This window comes from Theobroma cacao, chromosome 2, assembly GCF_053813885.1.
Source record: "Theobroma cacao isolate CCN51 chromosome 2, ASM5381388v1, whole genome shotgun sequence".
Taxonomy (NCBI): domain Eukaryota; kingdom Viridiplantae; phylum Streptophyta; class Magnoliopsida; order Malvales; family Malvaceae; genus Theobroma; species Theobroma cacao.
This window is the reverse complement of record NC_142640.1, coordinates 9,071,405-9,089,612: the sequence shown is the minus strand read 5'-3', so window position 1 is coordinate 9,089,612 and position 18,208 is coordinate 9,071,405. Positions and strand designations below refer to the sequence as shown.

Below are 18,208 nucleotides of genomic sequence, written 5' to 3'. Positions count from 1 at the left end.
CTGTAAGATTCACCCCACTCTTGAATTCTGGTGCTCTGTTGCTTGAGGCGTTCATATTCCTGTTGATAAGTCGTCATGACCCCTTCGAGCTCTTCATACTCCTGTCTTAGTAATTGGATGGACTCTTGTTGGAATCGCACTTGTCTTCTTAGTCCATCATTGTGCGTTTGAAGTTCATTGCCTCGATTTTCTCTCACCTGTATTTCCCTTTGAAGTTCACTAGTTGTGGCAGAAAACTTATCATTCAGGCTCTCATACTTCCCTTCTATTTTTCGGACCTTCTTTCTTTGTTCAATTACCTCTTTTTTCATTTTCTAACACTCTTTTTGGAGGTCTTCATACCGTTGCTTCCAACTGGCATTTTCAGCTTCGGACTTCTTTCGAGCCAACTCGCTTTCGAGCAAAGCGTCTCGTGGTTCTGGATCAACTGGGCCACGCAGTGCATCTTCTTTCGGATATACCACATCCTTAACTTGTTGGTCATGCCATATCTGATATTCGATAGTCACTTCATCGGTGTACCTCCCTTGATCAACTCAGCTGATTTTCTTCTAAGCTTACGCAATCTCCTCAATCTTTTTCAGAAAACTCGACTCTCCATAAGCAAACTCCAAAGTATTAAGTCGGTGTGTCATCGGCACAAACTGCTCTGACCCAAATTGTCTTCTAACCATAATTGGGGCGTAACTGATTGCTCTTCATGGCCCCATTAACGGTACCTAAGGTTTATTTCCACATTTGTACAAGACCGGGTGATGCGGCATCCACGGAGCTCTCCATGTCACTTCCACACTCATGAGTTCCCGAAGTTTAGAGATCCATTGCTCTTTAGTCCTATTTTCTGGCCATTCACTCTCACAAAATTCTCTGATAGGAGCAGTTTGCGGATGAAATGGCTTTTTGAACTTATCGACCTTGCATTCAAAGTGACTTACTATCCAGATGGAAAGAAGCTGTACACATCCCACAAATCGTCCTTCTCCTTTTCTTCGACAGTAATTCAGTGATCTGAGAGTTTCCACAAATAGGGACAGTAAGCTGTACGCCCAACCATCCTTTTTTTTTTTATATTATCCCTTTTTTATATTATTTTTTATTTTAATTTATTTTATTACAATTTAAAATTATTTATTTATTTATTATTTTTTTAAGTGTCTACACACACTAATTAACTTCACGATGAACATGAAAAATTGAGTACTCCCAAGACAATTGAAGTTTTTCTTTTATACACATGATGAGATGAGCATTTGATTGCAAAGCAGTAAAATCCTGATTAGTTAACTTCTAATAAAGAGTCTAACTCTACTTGTATTCTCATGTAGCCTTTATCCCAACATAAACGCAAACCCCGATAAAGCGTACAAAGTTTTACTGTTAGAGAATACGATATACTTATTTTATAGGTAAATCCTAATAACCAATTACCAAGTCCATCTTGAATTACACCTTCAGTTGGTGCTAAGCTTGGTTGCCCTCTCGCACTACCATCAACATTAAACTTTACAAAGAAACTCGTAGGTTTTTCTCAAGCAACAAAAAATTTCTATTTTCTTGCAATCTGCGCTCTCTTAAAATTGTCCCAGGCTTCCTTAAACTTGGTCCATATGCGCCGCAATGATAGTTCATGGTTTTTTTAAACATTATCTGTAGTACTCACAAAGAAACATTAATTCTATAAAGTTTACTATCATAATTATATATTAATTTGAATCTGAATTTATATTTAAGGCATAAATTCTATACATTGTCAACAAATAATAAATCGCCACCTTGTTATAATACAAATATAAAAATTGTGAAACCCTTATTAATAATATTTATTTGTTTTAATTGTTAGCTAAGCAAAAATAATTTCTCTTTATCTTTTTGATACAAACTTAATAGCTAAGTCTAATTAAATCTAGACAAAGCTATACAGCGAGCAACTTTGATTTAAAAAAAAAAAAACTTAAAACCTACTATTTTGAGTCAGCTATTTGGATCTTTCCCATTGAAAACATAAGAGATGATCGGGAATTAGAGAACCTAATCGAGTGATCAGCAACCTGCAACGTCCTAGCATTAGCCCCCGATTCTTCGCGATCGCTACAAATGGAGCCTTAATATCCTCCTCAAATCCATTGTAGCATCATCTCACAATTGTAACTAATAACAAGGAGAATGACTTTCATAGCTTCGATTTCAAATCAAACCCAGAAAATTCCCAAGCACCGTGATCCATGAAAACCATAACCGCTCCAACCACCATGAACGCAGCTGCAAGAGGGCTTGCACCTTTCTCGCACCCTCCCCAACAACGATAGCCTTTGGTGACCATGAAATCCCATCAGCCAACAACATGATCAATATCTTCAGTCGGTGTTGTAGGCTTCATCTCCGTTACCACTAATTAGTAAAGGCCAAGACAGATTATTATTATTTAGTAGTATTGGTTATGCCAGTGGAGAGGAAAGTCTGTAAAGAAGAACAAAATATTGGAAGTTAATCAGATAGTGGTGGATGTGAATAATGGATGGAGTAGCTAATTAAAATAGGGACCCATATTTTCCAAATCAAACATAAAACATGCAAAGAATTAAGTTTTGAGCTTTGACATTGTGCAAAAGCATAAGACGGCTATGGTTTTAGGCATATATAAGAACCAAACCATTATGATCTGTGAATGGAAAAAAGGGTTACAGCTCATATATGATATGACAGCTTCCTCCCACTAACTCTAGCTTCTCGTTTCCCACTACAGCAGACTGGAAGTCTAGCTATGGCACCATCCAGACACGTATTAATTGCAATTCTGACTAGAAAGATCACGACACATTGGACCGAACCATCGATCGTTCTTGATCTATCAAGCTTTGAGTCCCCTGCAGGATACAGCTTTCACAATTCAAGGTGCTTTTCTGGCTAACCCACTTAACAATTCATTAGCCTTTTGACCAATGACCGCAACCTATACAACTTTAGAAGAATTTTGAAACTAGTTTTCAATTTTTGTTTTATAAAATATCTTATTAAGAAGAGCTATAACTTTAAAATTTTGAAAAATATTATTCCTTTTTTTATTTTATGAAAATTACTCCTATGAGATTTCACAACTTCAAACATGATGATATTATTTAATATTTTATTTAATTTTCAAAATCCTTTTTATAGAAATGGAATTGCTAGGATTGTTGCAACATGATGATAACCAGCATCAGTCTAACCAACTGTCATGCTTAAATTTCTGTTTTTCTGCTAGAAGATGTTTCCTTTGTGGTGCTGGGACATTTATTCTTGTTTTTGAGCAGCCTTAGATAACCAGCTACTGGTCTCCTTATCTCATTTATAGGACTCTTTTTTTTTTTTTAGGATTGATAAGAATAGGACTTATTTAATGGAATTTACTTAACTAAAGAAGAATAGCAAGAGCCTCAGTTATGAGAAATGTTGGGTCAACACTAACTAGAATGCTGCTTCCCTTTGCTATTGAGGATTGTTGGGAAAGGGGGGCTTGTTTTACCAACAAGCCTATACAAACTCAAGCTTGACCTCATGCATTAGTGATCTTAATTCATGCTATATTTGAGCAAAGGCCAAGCTGCCCCAATTTCTGTCAAGCTCAAGCGGCTTGTGAGCTGCTCAGCTCAGGTGCAGCCTCAGTGATGAGTTTCTTCTCTCATATCCACCCTAGCTCAAGTGGGCTTGGAGCTAGAAATACAAGAAAAAATCTTAATGCACATCCGTAAAGTTGGTGATCAACTAGATAGATAGCTGATGCTGATACTCTCTAGTCAACTTCTATTGGTCCCGATGTTTAACGTTCAAGATAATTAAAGAGAGGTCCACTTATCGGTCACATTCGTTCATCATATATATGTGCTTAGAATTAGATTACTTATTTAATCTTGAAACCTTTGACCATTGTTTTTATACTGCAAATGCATCAGATTTGGATATATAGGTTCTTGGTACTATTTTGTTGTAATCATTAATTTGTGGATTGCATTTCCATTGGGAATGGGTGCCTTTCTATTTGCTTGCCCTGGTGTAAAATGTCAGTAACAATCTTTTTTTTGGTGCTTACTTGCTCTCGCATTTGTTAATGTTTTCTTCTGTCTAAACCTCAGAGCATTGCCAGGCACTGCCTTAGCAACCAAGATTATAAAAAACTAAAAACAAAACGAAATCAACAAACAAAGATTCTCTCAAACATCAAAGCCAGACTGTTTTCCTTAAAACTAAAATTCAAGTTGCTTTGGCCGTTTGTTCGTTGTCAAAGATTCATGTTGCAACTTCAAAAATTTTGAAAAATATTATTCACAACTTCATTCTTTTTTTTTATTGTAAGTTACATACTCTGATGCCATCCGGTTGAGTAAAGTTTTGCTTCAAGGTGCTCCAAATCTTTGCTATTGAATCCATGAAGAATATTGTTACTGCTATTGGTTGGGAAATGAAATCAAGTAACCAGGCTACTAACAGATTGTTACAACAAATCCATGGGAGATAAAAAGAATACGTGACTGCAGGCTTTGGTATAAAACCATTAATGAAGAATGTTTTGTTTCTAATAGACATAGCAAGTAGAAAGGGTCTGCTCCATGCCATGTAATTAGTGCTATTCAGCTTAGGGTTAATGATTACTGTACAGAGGTTATCTGTGTGATGCTAAAAGTAGGGTGGTTGGGGATCTGTTAATGGTGAGATTTAGGTGATTTGAGTGTTGGTCTGTGTATTAGCTTGAGTTGTGTTTTGGGTTGATTCAGCCATCATCTATTAGCTTAATGAATGATTCTTAGTGATAATCAGCTAGTGGAGCAACCTGAATATAAGGATAAAAAATGATGAAACAGTAGCAAGAGTCCAAGGAAACGTTGCTGTAAATGGAAAATACAGATCAACAAGCAATGAAATGAACTCTGCTATTGCAAGTAAAATAGTACCTACCAGTTAGATTCCAACTCGGTCTAATACCATGACAGAAAAGACAATGAAGAAAGGAACAAGTGGCGTGATATTGAGAAGATTTCTCAGGGTTTTCATTGAATCAAAAAAAGGTCTGTATAGCTGATAAATATACAGAGCTTAAAGGTAAAGTAAGAGAAAGAAAACACTAATAATTACACTTAACCAACATAACTCAAATTTAAACAAAACTTAAAAAATGCTCCAATAAGTGAAACAATGCGTCTAGACCACTACTAATAGTCTTCCTTCTTCTATTCTAAACGGTGAGTTTTGCTTCCTTCTTGTTCTTCCTTATTTCCAAATCCTTTCTTCTTTTTTATCTGGGCAAGGTCTCCTTTTATTCTAGTACTCAACTAATCAATTCTGAAGCTAAGTTTATTCTCCTCTAAACCATCTAATAATATCTTTCATGTCATATTAATTGGAGGGTTCCTCAAATCATCTTTTCCTCATCCTGCTATAATAAATATCAAAAGAGAATTAGAATGTATACATATATCGTTTCAAAACTAAATTTAAATGGTTCCATGCCACTTCATCATAGAAAATACTCTTGCAAAACATTTTCCCTCGAAAATGATTTCATTTATTCTTTTCAAAAGAAGAGAGATTCTTAAGATATTGGGATGGAATTCTGTCTGGTGGGTGTTTTTGCATAGAAATGTGGGTGATTGGGACTTTCAGTTTCATTGGGTATACAAGTGCAACTAAAAGGAAAATCATGGCAGCCCCACATTCAGTTGATATTGCTCCAATGACTATAATTATAAAGGTAATCATATTAAAGATTCATAGGAACGGCAAATATAGCAACTTCTTCGGTAAACTCGAATTATGACATAGCTTGACATATTAGACGGGATTATTTGGAGGGCAGGTAGCACTTGGCAGTACTCCATATATTATCTCTATTTACTATTACTCTCATGATCCTATCCTAGATACTTTATTAAGAATCTCTCCAAAAAAAGGATTTTCCCTTCGTAGAAACCCAAAAACCCATATTTTATTACTTGGGATGCCAATTGAGATAAATTCAAAATAAATATACTAAAAAAAAGAAACAAATAAATAAAGAAGCTTTATTGAGGTTCTCAAAGATGGGACAATCTGTAATTGAAAGAGACTTCTCCGAAACACATGGTACGTAAGGAAATAATACGTGATTATCAAGACAAAGACGCGCACCACCAAAGCTGAGGTACCGCCATGGAATTGTCAAGGGGGATCAGGGCTTTCATTATTTATTTCCAACTTTTTTATCAAAAATAAAAATAAAATCCTTTTCCAATATGATAAGTTAGTGAGAAAGAGAGAATTTTTTTTTTTCAAATTGCTTTTTTAAGCAATATTATTTAGGAACACATACAAGCTGCAATTTGACATTATTTCCATCATTTGAAATAATATTGGTATGGCACAAATAATGCTTACACCAAAAAATAGAACAGGGACGACTTAATAACTTTGAAAGTTTAAAATTAAATATTTAAATGAGATCTTTTTTTATTAAAATTTAAAAAATTATTAAAATTTTTAATTAAATTTATAATTTAATAAATTAATTATCACATTAAATAGAGATAATATAATAATATAATATAAATTTTAAATTAAAATAAAAAAATTTACAAAGATTAAAATAATAATACCTAATTGTTGAATATATATTGTAAACAGTAAATGATAGAGCAAATGAGGAAAGAAGAATTCAAAGTGAATATTAAAAATTGAATAAAAAAATATAATTGATTTTATATATAAGAAAAAAATAATTATTGAAAATTATTAAATATATATTACCATTAATTGATTGTAAATAAAAAAAATGATTTAAAAAAAAAAAACTATTGAGATCATTAAATATATATTACCATTACTTGATTGGGAATAGGAGAAATAGTTAAAAATTAATCGTATTGGTGATAAAAAAATTTAAATTTATTAAGCATATAATTAAAAAAGTAATAAAATATATTATTTTATTAATTATTTTAATTTTTATATAAAAAATGAGTTAAATAGTTGAAAATTAATAAAGATGTGAAAGAGAGAGAATAAATATTTATTAAGCTTGAGAGATAGGTAAATATTTTAATAATTATTTTAATTTTTGTATATTTTTAATATATATAATTAAATATATTATTATTATAAAATTAAAAAAACTATTAAAAATTTGAGGCCTAAAGCCACCTCATTGTGGCTTTACCCTTGAGTCGGCATTGGGATAAAACAAAACAAAATAAAATAAGTTGGAGACGATAACTTGATCCAGAAATCAACAATGATTCCTTTTTCCAACGTTTAAATGGGAAGGAAAGCATTAACCAATGATCAGGACAGGAGGCATGTGGGAGGGAACACAAAGGATAAGTTCCCACTTCCCGACCTCAGTACATGACACACACCAGCTTTCTTCTTTTTCACATTGGACAGGGCTGGCGTGTTGGAAAGGAATGGATTAGCCTCGACTGCTAGCTGTCATGTATTGCTACCACAGTTGAAAGATGTGACGATTATCTTCTTCTTCTTCTTCTTCTTCTTCTTCTTCTTCTTCATGTTGTGTTTAGGAAAACTGGTTTGGAATAAAGAGGAATCAAACTTGACTTACTAAACCAAAATATTTAGTGTCTGGTCTTTTTCCACGTTGGAAAATGAATGAGTCGTTTTACAAGAAGTAAGTCCAACTGTGAAACGACTGGTTTGGGATAGAGGGGAATAAAAGCGCAGAATAAGTTGTAAAGGAAGGATTTTGTCCATTAATTGCTGCTGCTTCTTTTTCTTCTTTTGAATTTTCAGAAATGTGTCAAGTCCACAAACTCAAAAATGGACGGCAGATAAGAGGTAGAAGCTTTCAAGTTTGAACCATACAAGTGGACTAGTGTATCAGCGCTAAACCAAACATGTGGACAAGGACAATCCTTCGTTTCCACTCCTGCCCTGCCCTCTCCACATCATATCACTCTCAAAAACACACAACACCCAATTTGCGAAAATATGCAAGTTCAATCAGCTCCAACTGTTTTGTCCTCTGCATTACCCAAGAACTGCAGATGAGATGAGCCTTCGCTGGTGGGACCTCCCCCACAAGGGAGCTTTAATTCTTGGCCATACAACAAACTTGTTTCTTTGGTAAACTAAATTGACTTGGTAACCACTCAACAACAAAAATCATGGCTCATGACATCCCTTCAGAGCATCTCATAAAGCTTGGGACTTAATCATGCTTAGCTTTTCCTGTTTTTTCAAAATTATTGCACCCACAATTCTCTCCAGTCCTCAAGTACTGTTGATTACCCGCTTTTGGTACAACTGATCGAGGCCCATCCTAAGATTCCTTGATGATTTTTTTCTGCAAGCGGGGGGGAGTGGCATTGTCAAAAGCATTTTCTCAACCACAAGTTTAAAATTTTCTTAGCTTTACTATATCACCGAACTTTCGAGGAAAAGGACAAAAGATTAAGGAAGAAACAACAGAGACAATTTTGTCATCTAGTGGCATTCATTCATGTCATGGTGCAAAATTCCATCTACATAAAAACTTGCATGCTTGTGTATAAATGCCACCAGCCTTATTATATATGGCTATTTTCTCCCAAACTTCTTAGCCATTCCATTCCCACTCTTGATCGTCAGAAAAATGTGCAAGGGTCTACAGCAAGGAAACCCATCAGGCTTTTGTCTGAAAGAGGGTGTCTCACCTAATGCAACGAGGGTTTCGGGCCTGGTGAATTGTGAGCTGTGCAGCTCCAGGGCTTCGTTATATTGCCAAGCTGATGATGCATTCCTCTGTCGGAAATGCGACAAATGGGTTCATGAAGCTAATTTCTTAGCTCTCAGGCACATCAGGTGCTTCCTATGCAATACATGTCAAAATCTAACGCAGAGATATCTCATCGGAGCTTCGCATGAGGCGATGCTACCAACGATGGTGAGTTGGTCAGAGAGAAGGCAGTGTAATTCTAACATGGAAAGAAAGCATTCAACAACGCTTAAAACACCTTTTCTTTTTCTTTGATTGTCATTTTTTTTATTATTATTATTTTTAGTTTCGCTTTTCCCTGTTATGCAACTTTTGTTTATGGGGATCTTGTCTGGTTACTCTTGAGGTGTTTCATGGTGGAAGAAGTGGAAGAAAGAGATTCCTCGATGGATGCATACACATGTAAGCTACATGGCCAAAGTCGGAGACAGGAACAACTCGAATTGCAGAAAGAAGGAGAATTGGATACAGCAAAACTGCTAGGATCATAATCTTTGATGTAATCCTCAGAATTCTGTAAACCAGATTGAGTCTACCATTAATGCGTTTTTCTTCTTTGTTCTGTACAACCTCATGATTAGCTTTCTCTTCTCTTGGAATTCCAAGCACCGGGAGAACTTTGATAGATTCTGTTATTGTTCCTTAAGTATTTTATCAAGCTTTAGGCTCTTGGAGCAGAACTGATCATCTATAAAACAATTCACTCGTTTTCACAGTTAGGAATCCAGTTTTTGGGAATAATAGCAATATGCAGTTTATTCTTTAGGATCTAATAAAGTATTTTCTTGGAAGCATGGTTATTGTAATGATCTCTTCTCTTCCTCAAATCTGTTGTCAAACAAGGAGAAAAACTAGAAAGTTTGCCCCAGAATTTGTATTATTGCTGGTGCTTATGGCTAGAGGGACTCACCTACCTACCACCAATACTATCAGGTCTAAAATAACCTGACCATTAGTCATTTAGAAAAGCCAAAAAACCATCTGTCCATATCTATTTTAAGGCCTCACTTATTTCCGTGATGATGTACTACAATTGATCTATTGCCTCAAATATTGGGAGATGCTTGTTGCAACAGCTAACCTCAGGTGATGTGTTTATGTCCTCAAATACTAGGCTAAATATAGATTACAGAACTATTCAAATTTACATGTGTGGTCCAAATTATGATCCTGAGCACTTGAGCAGAAGCAACATTTCCAACTAAGCGCTCACTGTCTATGGGGTTCCCAGTAACAATTAACGACAAAAATTGCTTTACATCACAAAGGGGATTACGGAGTGAGGGGTGGGCGCATCAGCATAAAGGTTAATGTCCCATGTGGTTCATGATTTTATCGGATGATGTCCGGTTGGTGGTCCAAATGTAGATAACTCAAGTTCCTGACAAGTTCAAATCATGAGCCATGCTTTGCTTGTGCCATCGTCTTTGTGGTGCTAAAGGGGTCATCACTATGACAACATCCATGATTGATGCTAATTGATGAAAAATGATAATTACAAAATTTTCTTAGAAACAGGCTCATGATACAAAATTTACTTTTCCCTCTTCGGCAGATGGAAGTTCTGATCATCACTTCATATCCAGACCAGGTCCTTCCTCGCCATCACAAGCAGGTCATTTTAGCCAACCGCACTAGTAGTTCCCCTTAAAGCTCTAATCTCTTTTTCATCACTTCTCTCAGACACGCTTATGTTATATATATCTTTGCTAAAAGCCATCCAGAACAAAAGAAGGGAAATTATTAACGAGGGCACTGTTACAGTATTCCACTCGCCTAAAACCACCACATCCTCTTCCTTTTCCAGGCGAAACATTTCTACTTTCTAATCATAGTAGACCTGTTAGCCAAAGCCAGCCAGCAAAAGAGGTTGTATATGGAACATCCTGATTCAAAGTACAAAAGATTTGAGGGGTTCCAAAAAGTAATGGTACATTTGTGCCCAATATGTGGTTTAATTTGATTCTTTTTGTCACAACTTCACTGTGTTTTATTTCTGCATTGGACCATTATTTGCTTCCTTCACGTACATGGTACCTTATCCTCCTTTTTTCTTCCTTCTTGTGATTTAAAGGGAGGAATAATTGCTTCTGTTGTTGACCCAGCCACTGAAGCAATCTCCGTTTTTCATTTTTTTCTAGTTCATTTCATCTGCAGCTAGAAGATATAAGGCATAATAAGAATATAAAATACTCAAAATATGCAACAAATCCAAGGGATAAATGATGATTTATTTTTGTGACAGTACTACTTCTTATTTCAATTTGATGACTGTGGATCGATGCTTATTACATGGAATGGAGCTGGTGCACCATAGAATTAAGCACACATAATATAACCAAAATTGACTTGCAACAAGGATTTGTGCAACAGAGATGGAGATGGTGACGAAAGCAAGAAGAGGGTCTTAGTATTTGGGAAAGGCAAAAGAATATGCACCAAAGTTTGTCACGTCAAGGTTCTTCAACAGTTGGACATTTGGTTTTTGTGTCATTTATAATTGCCTGCATAAAAACAATCAAATAACATACTCAGTGAAGTGTATATAACTTTTTTCTTCAGTGTAAATGAAGCATCAAAAGAATCATGAAAATTTTATTAGGATGGCATGTAAGCAGTGCATTTACAGAATAATTTATTCTTAAGAGCTCCATTACCAATCATAAGGAAGTAGAACATAAGCATAATTGAGGCAGTTCATAGATCGTAAGAGATGAGATCAGTTAGCTGAAGTGTCCACAACTCAAATAATTTGAGGTAGCTACCAGCACAATAGATCTGCCATTGCACATATAAACAGGATTAAATAAAGAAGCCATATAGTCCTCATAAGAAATGCAAACAAAAAGACCTGCACATGCAGAGGGAGAAAGAGAGAGAGAGAGAGAACCTATAGCAGCAGTAACTATAAGTTGGAATCGGTTGTTTACTGCCCCTCTCTGGAATCAAGCAAGACTAACTAAACCTGCAATAATTAGTACAATTAAGAAAGTCTAAGTTGAGCATGTGTGCAAGGAGATGGCACACTAAAAATATTCTAAGATAGGAAAATTATAAAAGTGGCATAAGTTAATGCATTTTCATCAGCTATTGTTATCAACATCTACAATCTGGCATTAAGCAAAAGAAATGATGATTTTGTCAGCTATTGAGCCATGAAATTAAAGGGTTAACACCTGAACTTTTGAAGTGCATGCAATATGCTGTGATTAATCTGTCTGTGTTCCATATTATTGCAAGTTGCCATTGTAAACTTCGCAATAAGAAAAAACATTCTACAAGATCTCCTGCTCTATCAAAAAACTTGATCTCTACAAGATATCCAATCTGAATTTCCTTTTTGCCTTTCCTTTACAAGCTACTCTTGAGAGCATTGTGGGATGCCTATGCTTTTTATCTGTTTATTTCTATTTTCTTCACTCTAACATTACTGATTCTTAATTTGTTCAATGCACTATTCTACATAAGCTCTTTAACTCAGCAATTTGATCCCCTTTTAGTTCTTTGCTGCTAAAATAGGCTACAGTTTCAATGTCAATTTGCCCAACCTTAAACATATTAATGAACCATAAGACTTCAAATAAAGCTGAATCACAAAGCACCATTTACTACGGCTGACCAAAGTAATTAATATTTTGACCTCACTGAGTTTGCATATACATGCCATATCTAATTCTAAATGATAAGATGAAATTCTTTTTATATCTGCATCTTTAAAATCTTCAATGCTATCATGTCATTACAAGCAACATTATTGACAAACATTTTCAGATGAACCTTTTAATATTTTATTTGAATCTATTGTACCTTAAAGATCAGGGACATGATTTCATAATCTGGCTTAGAAGTTTCGAGCCACAAGAGGATCATAATCATATGCTTCACCTGCTTTCACAAATCTACCTTTCACACGCTTCCTAGTATCAGCCCTGGCTTTACGGGAGGCATATCTTATTTGCTTACCAAATCTAAAATGACAAAAAATGAAAAACCAGTTAGGACTTCAATTTAAGCTGAATTTGTCATATGATCGGCTCGACCATGGGAATGAATAGCATTTTAAAAGTCTTGACTGAATATCAGCCAAAAAAATTGCAAACAGCCTCCTGTAACTAAATGAGAACTGAAAGAATGCAGAGATGTTATGTTTTATAGTCACACTAATGGCTTCAATGGAGTACGTTTGTCTGCCTTTCAGTAATTAGCCATTATTTTATTTGAGGAAAAGTAAAACAGTAACCATACATACAATTGATGCTTATACAAATGATCAATATATATATAATTCGTGGATGAGATCCTATATATGATGATTTCATACGTTAAAAAGACATCTATACTGAAAATAACAGGACAATACATGAATGGCATCTCATAAGAAGTTGATCTGTTGAGTATTCAGATATTAAAACACAATGCTGCATGATTTCCGGAAGACAGGAGATACTTAGATCATCTAAAATGAGAAAACTTCATTGCTGAATGCCTTCAAACATTTTTAACCTGAAACAGGATTCCTTATAATAGTATTAACTTAAAAATAGAATGTAAACATCACATTTAAGGTAAGAGGGAAGAGAAACATACGTCCGTGTTTTCTTTTTTTCATTGTATCTCATCTTTGCTTTGTCCCTTGCTAGTGGGCAACTAGCTTCCAAATTTGATTCCCATGGGGATTCACCAGTTAGAAAAACTGGTGACAATCCACAGTCTTGAAAATCAGCGGCGCCGTTTTCCCCTGCAATGTTGGATAGTGACAGGGCTATGGTTGAAGGAATTTGACCAGCAGGATATTCTAGATTGATGTTTCTGTTACAACCACGATTCATAAGCATGCAATTGGAAGTGCCAGTCATGGCAGCCATCACACTTGCTGATCCACCAACTTGTGAGCAAGGAAAAGCCATGCAGTCCTTTTGTCCTGATGATGATGCCTGATAAGATACACAATAGCGGTTTCTCAACCATGAACTGGACAATCCACTTCAATAATGAAAAGTAGATAAAAACAAGAACATTATTAAGTTCGTAGTTGCAGGTTTGTCATTACTCCACGATATTGGCAACAGTAAGTATGCCTGATAAGTGATAAACAATAAGCACGCAACAAAGTAAAATGTCATATCAACACAATACCATCGACTATCATATCCAGTTTTGTTTCTTATGAAAGTCAATGATTAGGCCTGAGAGGTTAAAGCATCTAAGAATGGATCATGGAGCTAAGTCTTGATACTAACAGCTATTAACTTTCATGTCCTGAACTTTTGTAAGCAATAGCTTATTCCCTTTCCTTAGCATATGTTTGTTAGTGTTTGATCTTATGGAACAGAAGATAGAACTAAAAAGTACAATTTGCATATAGAAAGTAGAAACTAAAGCAGTAAAATTAGTCCGTTGTTTCGAACAACTGCAGCAAGTGGAGGTGACTGGGGACACAGATTGTTGGTGTTTTATTAAAGCACAAGGCTTCATGTTCCAGATCCTACCGGGGGATCATTACAGCAACATTTTATATATGTACTTATATCATAAACAGACTAGATTAGAGAAACAGGAAGAAAGCAATAGAATATATAACCCTAGATGCCTTTATAAGATATATTTAGCAATTGAATTTGGAGAAAAACCTCTAATGTATGCTCAATAGGAACATCAGATTCCGTGAGTGTAATGTTTTTCTCCATTACTAGGCCTTCTGTTCCAACATTATCAAACTGGGATCTGTTTTGACCTTGCGAACAGCCAAATATCTCATCAGCAGTTTCAAAGTTCAGTTGAACATCATTCATGTTGATACCTTCACAGAGATCATCACCATCAAGGAGTTTGAAATCTTTGAGGTCAGAACAGCCCTGCAACAAAGGAGGCAAAAAAATGAATCATGTAGTGTCTGAGATATAACAGCTCCAAAATCAAACGTTCAAGAGGAATCAGGACAAATGTGGCAGTTCACAAATTACTGCGGCATCTATCCATGACAAAATAAGAAAAGATCCTCCACACCAGTAGAACCAAGTTATTCAACCTGAATAAATTCAGAAGCAAAAAGCATTACCTTTGGGATATTCGACTCCTCTGAGAAAAGAGGTTCTTGATTTCTACAATAAGGCATGTAATTTGCATTTGTTGGAATCAGAGAAGATGGCCCCATCCAAGGCTCTAGCTTAGGACAAGGACCTGGTTCATTCAACTTGGTACCGACCAATCCAAATGCTCCCTCTGGTTCTCTTTGATTCAAACAGTTAATAACGCAATTGTCATTAGCAGGCAAAGAACCGACTGGCAAACCCGCATCAAAAGCACTGGAAGAAGAAGCATCAAGAACTGAAGACCAGATTCTTCTAAACTCAGCCAAAGAGGGACAACCTGTATAACAATTCAAGGCCTCTCGCCTATGCCTGAAACTTGAGCAACTATTGCTATTCCAATCACAAGCTTGACAGAGAGATAATTTCTCATCCAAGCATCGAACTACTGCAGGCTGAGAATTGCATTTCTCACACAGAAGTGAACGAGCATGTCTACGTGACAACAAATTTGCTGAGTGAACACATCCATCACAGCTCAAGCAAAGCCGAGCTGCATCTGATTTACAGTAAACTACTGCTCTTACCCCTCTACAAAAATCACATAGAGGTTCCATACTACCCTCCTCTGACCTTATTATCTTACCAAAATACACCTCCTAACCCTCCTTTGACCTCATTACCTGACCAAAATACTCCTCCTAACTAGTACCTCATTGCTGCTTCCATACTACCCTCTGACCTTATTACCTTACCAAAATTCAATGGTGGGAATTCGGCTTTTTTGATTTCTCAATCCTAACAAAAACTAACATTCACCATTATAAATAAAAATAAAAATTAGCAAAAACCCATCAAAACTCTCTCAATAATATGTATAAAGAACAGCTGAGTACATTGAGCCTAAGCTTTACCTCTTCAAAAAAAAGGCCGAATTCCCGCCTCAGAATCAATGTTGTTTGGATCAGCCAATGTCAAGAAACACAGAATCCATTAATGGAAGCAAACAGTGATAAGGTTGATTAAAACAAAGCAAATCTTTTCAACAGAACAACAGAAAACAGAGTGGAAAAGTGAACAGTGAAGAGCACTAAGCTTCGGTGGGTTACCGCAAGTCAGTTTTTCACAAATTTCCAGTTAGATGGGGCTGTTTATTCATCCAAGTTTGTCCTAGGTTTGCTGGGCGAGTGACACGCGGCACGATGCGAGCTTTGAGAAAGTGATACTTTTTGTTGCTATGTATCATTGTCGGGCGTGTAATATATTGCGGTCAGCCGTTTTAGTCGGGCGGTGGCAGAGATGATGAATTGGTGGAAATATTGAGGTTGGTCACAAACTGATCGCCATGTCAGCACCGGGTTTCTTGATTGACTTTTGAGGCGAGTACGTAGCCTCGTATCTCGAGATCACAAATGGACACATGGCCATTGTGGCTCAACAGCTTTTGATTTGTGGTGAGAGACAACGCTGATGTGGCTACTACTTCTGCTAATTTGTCTTTTCCCATTTAAGTGTATCGCGAGATCACAAACCGACACATGGCCATTGTGGCGGAACAGCTTTTGATTTGTGATGAAAGACAACGCTGATATAGCTACTACATGTTTGGTCTAATTTTTTTTAATTTATTTATTTTTTAAAAATAAAAATAAAATCAAACATAATTTTTTATAAATTTTTTTAAAAAAATTATTTTTTCATAATAATAAAATTTAAAAAAAAAATTTAAGAATGAGCTTTTTTTTCTCTTATTTTAAAAATACATTAATTTTTAAAAAATATCTCACTCAATTAATCTCCCTCTCATCTCCTTCCCTCTACAAATTACCATTCTTCAACGTAAATCACGATTTCTCTCTTCTCTATCTGTCTCTACAAAAACTAATAAAAAAAATAAAAGACCTAACAATAGAATATCAAAATCTAAATTTTTTTTGTTCTTACAAAGATTACGAAAAAAAAATCTAAAATTCAAAATTACATTTAAATACTATTTAAAGATTTTTTCTCTTTTTCATCAAAAAAGATTTCAATATTAAATACATCGTTTCCTCTTTTCTCTTCTTTTTTGAGAATTGAAGCATCATGGTCTAATTGTTTGTTAGATCAACAAAAATCTAATATTATTGTTACTATACAAGTTTGAAAATTATTCCTTTTTTATTGATTTATTCGATTTTAACATCTAAAATTATATACAAACTTGAAGCATTACATTATAGTTTATTAGATGATTGAAAATAGTATGAATACCCTTTATGGTAATTTTAACCGAAATTAGAGTTTCTATAATTTATTTTGTTAAACGGTTTACCAAACAGTTTTAGCTTAATTTTAAAAGCTATTATTTTTCATAAGAGCTTAATAATAGTTTTTAAGTTAACAAAAAGTTAGGTCAAACAGGCTATACTTCTGCTAACTTGTCCTTTCACATTTTAGACTACGGATTTGTTTTGATAATCGAACACTAACATGAAAAAGGACTTTTTAATGTAAAATATTTTATAAAATATTTAATATTTTTTATTATTTGAATAATTTATTAAAAATATTTTTTATTATTTGAATCATTCTATAAAAAATATTTTTCGTTATCACTAGTGGAGTTATTTGAACTTAAAATGATAAAAAAGATTGATTATAAAGTAATAGTATTATTTGATTTTTACTAATTTAGAATAAAAAATAAATATAAATATGAGTAAAATTAATTATAATATTTCTCAAAACATGTAACTACATATCTATACATCTATAACTATATATAAAAAGAAGCATTTATTTTATTTTTACGTCACGTGATAGTTTTGTGTCGTGTAAAGCTCTAGTTGATTGACATGTGAGCTGATTGAGTTTGGAAGCTTCCAAATATGGGTTTGGTCTTTTTAATCTTCTACTCTAAGTAGGAGAGAGCACCGGTTGGTTGCAATCGTGCAATCGACCAAAACCGACATCGATGGTCACAGTCGGCTCAGTTATTTGGTGTTAGTTTCGAAGGTTGGTTTTAACTGCCGATTTTGAGTATTTGACAATTCGGTCCGATTACACTTCTTCCCCACCCGAGCAACTCAAAAAACTGAGGGGGAGTTAACCTCTTTAATCCCCTTTTGTCTTCTTTAACATCTTTTCCCTTCCTCGATTTTTGTATTCACTCATCAAATCAACCCTTTTTTTTTCCCTTTGAAACCTTAAAAACCTTTTTGGTTTCTTCCTTGATCCTTATCAATTGCTATTGTTGACCTCTTGCTATCGTCACCGTCCTCCTCGTTAGTCGTCGATTGTCTCTTGTAGTTGCTAACTTACTGTCATCTTCCCTTTGTTCAAGCCTCAAGGTATATTCAATGTTGAAGAATTGAGTAGTTGACAGATTCATATTTTTGTATTTTCATGGGTTTTATGATTTGTGGGGATTTTGTTGTAATTTTTCTTTTTTGTGTATGTGAATTGTGAACACTGATGACTG

General features: G+C 34.9%; 2 protein-coding genes across 7 annotated transcripts; one reads left to right on the top strand and one right to left on the bottom strand.

The window, feature by feature from the left end:
• The first annotated feature begins 8,501 nt into the window (after nt 1-8,501).
• Nucleotides 8,502-9,435, top strand: BBX31 (B-box type zinc finger family protein). The gene has a single exon (XM_088803469.1). It carries the CDS (start codon nt 8,594-8,596, stop codon nt 8,969-8,971), a length of 378 nt encoding a protein of 125 aa, XP_088659595.1. The 5' UTR covers nt 8,502-8,593; the 3' UTR covers nt 8,972-9,435.
• Nucleotides 9,436-10,169: 734 nt separating this feature from the next.
• Nucleotides 10,170-16,024, bottom strand: BBX10 (B-box type zinc finger protein with CCT domain-containing protein). Of its 6 annotated transcripts, none has more exons than XM_018115779.2 (8): nt 14,775-16,024; nt 14,347-14,571; nt 13,304-13,650; nt 12,524-12,684; nt 11,607-11,681; nt 11,374-11,494; nt 10,968-11,220; nt 10,170-10,873 (listed from the first exon to the last, which is right to left on the bottom strand). In XM_018115779.2, exons 1-4 carry the CDS (start codon nt 15,360-15,362, stop codon nt 12,558-12,560), a joined length of 1,287 nt encoding a protein of 428 aa, XP_017971268.1. In that variant the 5' UTR covers nt 15,363-16,024; the 3' UTR covers nt 10,170-10,873; nt 10,968-11,220; nt 11,374-11,494; nt 11,607-11,681; nt 12,524-12,557. The 6 variants fall into 6 exon arrangements, with proteins under 6 accessions (XP_017971268.1, XP_017971269.1, XP_088659593.1 ...); XM_018115780.2 differs by having other exon boundaries at nt 10,170-10,867; XM_088803467.1 differs by having other exon boundaries at nt 11,156-11,220.
• Nucleotides 16,025-18,208: the final 2,184 nt, after the last annotated feature.

What these genes read in the sequence shown, in the direction of transcription:
- BBX31 (XM_088803469.1), top strand. Translation starts at nt 8,594, where the DNA reads ATGTGCAAGGGTCTACAGCAAGGAAACCCATCAGGCTTTTGTCTGAAA.
- BBX10 (XM_018115779.2), bottom strand. Translation starts at nt 15,362, where the DNA reads ATGGAACCTCTATGTGATTTTTGTAGAGGGGTAAGAGCAGTAGTTTAC. An exon ending in AGGAGTCGAATATCCCAAAG is followed by an intron (nt 14,572 to 14,774) that starts GTAATGCTTTTT and finishes CCTTTGTTGCAG; the next exon opens with GGCTGTTCTGACCTCAAAGA. An exon ending in GAAAAAAAGAAAACACGGAC is followed by an intron (nt 12,685 to 13,303) that starts GTATGTTTCTCT and finishes TTGTCATTTTAG; the next exon opens with ATTTGGTAAGCAAATAAGAT.